Raw genomic sequence first — 6,255 nt, 5'->3', positions numbered from 1 at the left:
TCGGACCGAGACCAGCTTCGCTTCGTACAATTCGGTTCGCCAGCATCCGATTTGGTTCACTAGTAGTCGGTTCGGTTCGCCTGCTTCCGGTGCGACTCGCCTCGTTCTCGCTTCCCACTCAATGAACCTCGTCTGCAAGCTTTCTCGGATCGAACATATCTTTGGTTCTCAACTCTCCTGGTGTCACACCCTCGACCGATGGCGAAAACGCCGAGGTGCGTGACGTAAACCAGTAATCACAGTTATTGAACATACATTGAACAGTACAAATATAATCTTTTATTATTATCGAAATGGAAATTATATTTACAATAGTTATTGCTGAAACGCTACACATGCTTAACAATTCGGTGTTCACATTTGTATGATAAGAATATCGGAGAATCTTCTGTACAAACTCTTCTGACCTTATAAATAACCTGAGAATACATGCATTAAGATACGTCAACAAAATTGTTGGTGAGTTCTACAGGTTTTGACACATAGTATTTTTACACCCAAAAATGTTTTTATAAAATTTATCTAGTTGACCAGCTTTTATAAACAAATATTTTTCTATTGAAAGTATAAAATAATCAAGTCATAAAAGTATATTTAAACTCATTTAGAAATGTCATTTGCTCAAATCAAAAAAATACACCATTTGTAAAATATATAAGTAAACCAAACTTATAACAAATTCTTACGGTTCTCATGACCGAAATGCTCTTTATATAAAGATTTTGAAAACCAATTTATATAAATAAAGTCATATCACACTTTGTGTAAACACAAAATAGCCAAGTTTACTCTTAAAACTTTGTACAAACATTCGTATAGTTTATATGTAAAACTCAAAATTTTGAATTTTATAAACTTTGTAAATCCGTGTCGTATTATTAATTAAGCATTATTTTACTTAATTTGGAAATCAACACTTAACCAGTGGGGCAAACTCATCCCAAAATACTTTTCAATAACTGGTAAATTATAAATACATATATTTACCACTCGTATAAATTCAACGACAAATATTAATCATTCTCTTAACAACTCTATTAGTTGAACCGTTTCTGCTTAGGAGAATTATGTCGTAGGAGAGGTAGTTAACAACCTGAACACTCTTATACACTCGGCCTAAATTGGGAGGTGTGACTCAATCTAGACCTATACTTCTTCGAGTAAAATCTTCAATCTAACAATTTATCTATAACCGACACTATACGTCGCTCCTCCACAAGCCACACAGGCACAATGTAAATAACAATGGATTAACGGTTATAGAGTGGGTTTCAGTCTAGGATTTTGTCCTTATGAAAGAAATTATGCCCAATAGAAAACTCTCCTTTTTACCCCCTTTAACAATATAACTATAACCGACACTATGTCGCTCCTTCACAAGCCACACAGGTACAATATGAATAACAATGGATTAACGGTTATAGAGTGGGTTTCAATCTAGGATTTTGTCCTTATGAAAGAAATTACGCCCATACAAAACTCTCCCTTTTACCCCCTTTAACAATATAACTATAACCGACACTATATCGCTCCTTCACAAGCCACACAGGTACAATATGAATAACAATGGATTAACGGTTATAGACCTAGGTGTTGATTCCAGGATTTGATCCTTACAAAGGAAAAACACACCATCATAAAACTCTCTCTTTCACCCCTTTCGATACATTCCTCCCACAAACACACACGTGATACACAATCTACAGAATCCTTGACAAAAATTCTTCGACTCACAAATTCGCCATTCCTTAGGGTTACTAACGCGCGTCTTAGATTATTAAGATTTTCAAATCTTATTTAAACTAGTTAAATAGTGAATTTAGCGTAGCATTCGACTATTGTGGCGATAATAATGTGAATAGTTCCTTACTTCAACCGATAAGGAGGATGTTCGTTCGCGTAGCCGAAAACTCATTTATGCCGATATTTGAGAAGTTACATAATTGATGTGATGTATAGTTGATTAGGTATCAATCCCTAAAAATACGAGAATCAATTATATTATCATATGTGACGAATTTCGCATCACAACGAAAATGATTTATATTTTTATAATAATTATAAAAATATATTATATTGTTTACTTAGAGATTGTTTCCATACGATGATCGAGAGTATAATAATAATAATAGATTTTTTTTTGTATATTTTCAATTGATTATTATATATTTGTCAAATCTTCGTTTATAGTCATTTAAGACAATGTATATTTCCATTGTACACAACTATGTTGAATAACATATTTTGTTATGTATATAATGCCCTTTTATGCATTCTCAATATTTTTGTGTACATATATACGACGAGTATTACACTTTATAATTCGTTGAATAACTTATATCTTCATAAGAATCTATTTATAATCGTGTGATTTTTATTAATATTAATTAATGTATCACAACAAGGTATAATTTTATCATTTATAGCATTCTACTATAACTTATATAATTTATTAATGCTTTATACCTTTTAGATTGTTATTTTCATAAACTCTTAACCAATAATAATGTATGATGCCATTTTATGTATAAGATTTTGTAACATCCAAAATTTCAAAACAATTAAAACTTTTCAAAACCACTCATTTTAATAACATTGTTACAAAAAGGTTTTCAATACATTATTTAACAGAGTATTTTCCCCAGGTTTATATCATAAAACACCAACGCGAGGAACGGTACGATCACGCCTTTGCCTTGCCACAGACTCTTGAGAACCTGAAACATAAAACCACAACTGTAAGCCCGAAAGCTTAGTGAGATACCCCTAGAATACCAACCACATATACGCCTTTCCAGGCCCTGACCTTCCGGTCCATGTGTCTCAGGGGACTTCCGTCCCTGCTGGGTAAACCTTCCGGTCCTACCCACGCCGACCTTCCGGTCCATCACACAACATAATCACCTTCCGGCCCATAACATATTGCCTTCCGGCCCATAACATATTGCCTTCCGGCCCATAACATATATTGCCTTCCGGCCCATAAGCATAAAATGCATATACAACATAACGAATAATCATATAGCAGTTCATAGACAACCATCGATCAACAGATTACATACCATAGCATTACTCTAACAAGATACCGGTCTAGCCGGTCACTATCATAACATTACCCTATGAATCAGTCAACATACTAAATGCATACATACGCCTTTCCAGGCCATGACCTTCCGGTCCACATAGTAATGCCTTCCGGCCTGTAACATATAATGACAACTACCCGGATTTCCATCCGGTAAAAAGGGTCGGCCTTGGTGCCATAAACCCTAGCGATATAGTGAGGATAACTCACCTCGAAACTGCCGACTGAACAGATAGCTCAAGCTGCTCCGATCACTGATACGATCTCCACCTCTGGACAGTCACCAATACACTGAATTCAAACAATAAACAAAAATTACCAAAATACCCCTGGAACCACTGGTCAATCCTTGGTCAAAGACAAGATCAAAGTCAACCCCTGACTGACCCTACTCGTCGAGTCAATCCTATGACTCGCCGAGTCCCCATACTCAGAACTTCACTTAACCCGCGACCTAACTCGCCGAGTCACCCCAAGACTCGCCGAGTTCAACGACTCTGAGTCCACTCGCCCTTGACTCACCGATTCCTTAAGATTCCTTTTCTACACGTCGAGTATCCCCTCTTTACTCGACGAGTTCCTCCTGGAAGAATCGCGGGGCCACCCCGACTCAACTCGCCGAGTCTGAAGAACAACTCGACGAGTCCCAGTTATTCTTCAAGCTACTCGCCGAGTCTGTTCATCAGACTCGTCGAGTCCATGCCATGCAGTCGATCAAACTGCTTCCTGAGATAAGTATTGTCCCGAAATACACGAGCATGGGACCTTCTGGACCTCTAAGGTCCTAATACAGGGTTATAGTCGTTTGGGGGACTAGGGTAGCATTCAATCTAATCACAAAAGGGTTCCACAAACCCTAATTCCATAAACACATCAACATAGCAGAGCATAACTCGAATTCTTACCTGAATAATGTGCCCTCTATGTCCCCAAATCCTCAGAACGTGACTCCCTTGCTGTTCCTTTAGCCAAGCCCTTCTCTTCCCTGCACAACAACTCTTCCAAGATCAACAATGGCTCTTAACTTTGCTCCAGATGCACCCAATCGATTTATGGTTCTTCTCAGTCGACTAAAGACGGACAATGACGGCCTACAAGTGCCTCTTATACGTCCCAAACCTGAACGGTTAGGGTTTTCGCCAAACAGCGCAGACTCGCCGAGTCCATATCTGGACTCGTCGAGTCCAGTCGCGAACCCGTAACCCGGTCTGCGATCCTACTCGGCGAGTCTAGGCTCCGACTCGCTGAGTCCCCTCTTAAAACACCCCCAAAATCATAATTATATCAATATTTGAAATTCCGGGCTGTTACAGATTTGAAAATCATCAAAACTATCAAAACTTTAAATAGACACTCATGTATTCTCCCCCAAAATTAAAAATGTAAAAGAGGGGCCGTAGAAACTCACATTCGATGCGTGATCTCGATCTAGGCTCGGTTCATGAAGCTTGTCGTGAGAAACCGCAAATTAACTACTTTTGGACTTTAAAACATTTCCAGGTTTGTTTTGTAAAATATCAAACTATAGGATCTGCCTTGAAAATATTTAGGTCAAAGGGTTAGTTTTAATTTAAGGTATTAAACATAGGGGCTTGTTTTGCCATATTCTCCAAATATAACAAATGGGTGCGTCTTATTTCTTTTGGGCGTCTAATTGGAACGTGCGGAACGCAGCAGCGACCAGGGTTAGCCACCCAACTCCGGCACCCTACTGCAATCCTTCTCTCATCGACGGCGACAACAACCAAGGGGAAGAAGAGCGGATCGAAGGCAGGTCGGAGAAGAGGAACTCGATCGAAATCAGGAAACCAAGAGGCACCAGTGGTTTAGAAAACGCGATGGGGGGTGGGTCGGTGGTGGATTTCAATCGCAGGGAGGAGGGAAGAAGAACTCCGTCAAAAACAACGATTCATCCCTGGGTCTTCGTGATTCCGTCGCCGACAGCAACAACTTGGAAAAGAAATCAGAACAACAAGCAACAACGATTGGGTTTTGGGTGTTCGGCTGGGATCGGTGAACAGAACAGCAACAATCGACATCCATGGGCGGGGTTTAATGGCTCTGATTGGCAGAAGAAGAAGGAAGAAGACGGTGGGTTTGGATGGTGCTTCATCGACCAGTGGGGGCTGAAATCGGCAGCTCCCTCATGTTTTCTTCTTTCTGAACCAATGGTACAATCACAGAGGGAATACAACAACATTCAGGGGTGTTTGGATTGTTTCAACCGACAGGTAAAGGAAGAACATAAAAACTTCTTCTTCTTTGATTGCTTAGATAGGAACTAATGAAAGATTGGATATATGGCGTTTGTTTTGATTAACAGGGAATGAGTAAGAAAAGAACCAAAGAAGAGGTTGATGGCCTCTTGTTGTTTCTTGGCAGCCACCCACGATCAAAGAAGAAAAGAAAGAAGCAAATATTTGAGGTGAGCAAATTGGTTCATCAATAGCTTGCTTGAGTGAAGCTTTGTATAATATGTAGTGTGTACTCTTGGGTAAAGTGTAGTGTAGAAGAAACATCACTTGTCAATTCCGTTCATTTATTTTTCATCCATATTACATGTACTTTGGGTTAAGTTTAGAAGCAATGTATTGTTTTAATCATTCTATGTATTTATGTATGTATTAACATGTATTTGTGTATGTATTGAGTGATGTGGTATAAACAATGTGAGTGTAGATGTTATAGCCATATTGCTAATAATTTAAAATCAATTATGATTGCCAAAAGTACAATGTCATAATTGGAATATCTAAAATGGTGATATTTTCTAACTTTATCGATTCTCAACGATAAATGTTTCGAGCAGTTTGAGATGTTCTCAAAGTAATTATAAATATAATATGTTTAATATACTTTATAAACATAAAAATTACACGCAATTGGTCTTTATTGCATAACGGTTCGCGGTGGTTTGACCGTCAAACTCTGACCAATTTTACAAGTTGTTACACCTGGACCGAACCTTCGGTTCTGACCCCCCAGAACTTTGCAAGTTCGCCTCTCTTTCCCGGTTTTCGACCCCTTTCGTCTGTTGAACTCGTTTTTGGTGATTTTGACGGGAAATTTTCACCCAAACTCATATTTTAACATATTAAACTCCATAAATTCATATTTTGGGGGAATCTTTACTATAGATAATATCGTTTGTACAAGATATTATCTAAGAG

At 38.3% G+C, this 6,255-nt stretch overlaps 1 protein-coding gene and 1 long non-coding RNA gene across 3 annotated transcripts; one reads left to right on the top strand and one right to left on the bottom strand.

Annotated features, from left to right (window-relative positions):
- Positions 1-2,550: 2,550 nt before the first annotated feature.
- LOC145056633 (uncharacterized) lies at positions 2,551-4,632 on the bottom strand. Of its 2 annotated transcripts, none has more exons than XR_013685841.1 (4): positions 4,494-4,632; positions 3,991-4,389; positions 3,296-3,376; positions 2,551-2,717 (listed from the first exon to the last, which is right to left on the bottom strand). It is a non-coding gene; the product is annotated as an uncharacterized LOC145056633 (long non-coding RNA). The 2 variants fall into 2 exon arrangements; XR_013685842.1 differs by having other exon boundaries at positions 3,991-4,070; positions 4,494-4,630.
- A 60-nt stretch (positions 4,633-4,692) lies between these two features.
- Positions 4,693-5,719, top strand: LOC145056632 (uncharacterized). Its single transcript, XM_079004331.1, has 2 exons — positions 4,693-5,316; positions 5,409-5,719. The coding sequence occupies exons 1-2, from the start codon at positions 4,708-4,710 to the stop codon at positions 5,532-5,534; spliced, it is 735 nt and encodes a 244-aa protein (XP_078860457.1). The 5' UTR covers positions 4,693-4,707; the 3' UTR covers positions 5,535-5,719.
- Positions 5,720-6,255: the final 536 nt, after the last annotated feature.

Source organism: Lactuca serriola, chromosome 6 (assembly GCF_051521515.1).
Source record: "Lactuca serriola cultivar US96UC23 chromosome 6, Lser_US96UC23_V15, whole genome shotgun sequence".
Classification (NCBI taxonomy): Eukaryota; Viridiplantae; Streptophyta; class Magnoliopsida; order Asterales; family Asteraceae; genus Lactuca; species Lactuca serriola.
The sequence above is the reverse complement of the archived record's forward strand: the minus strand, read 5'-3'. Positions and strand labels throughout refer to the sequence as shown.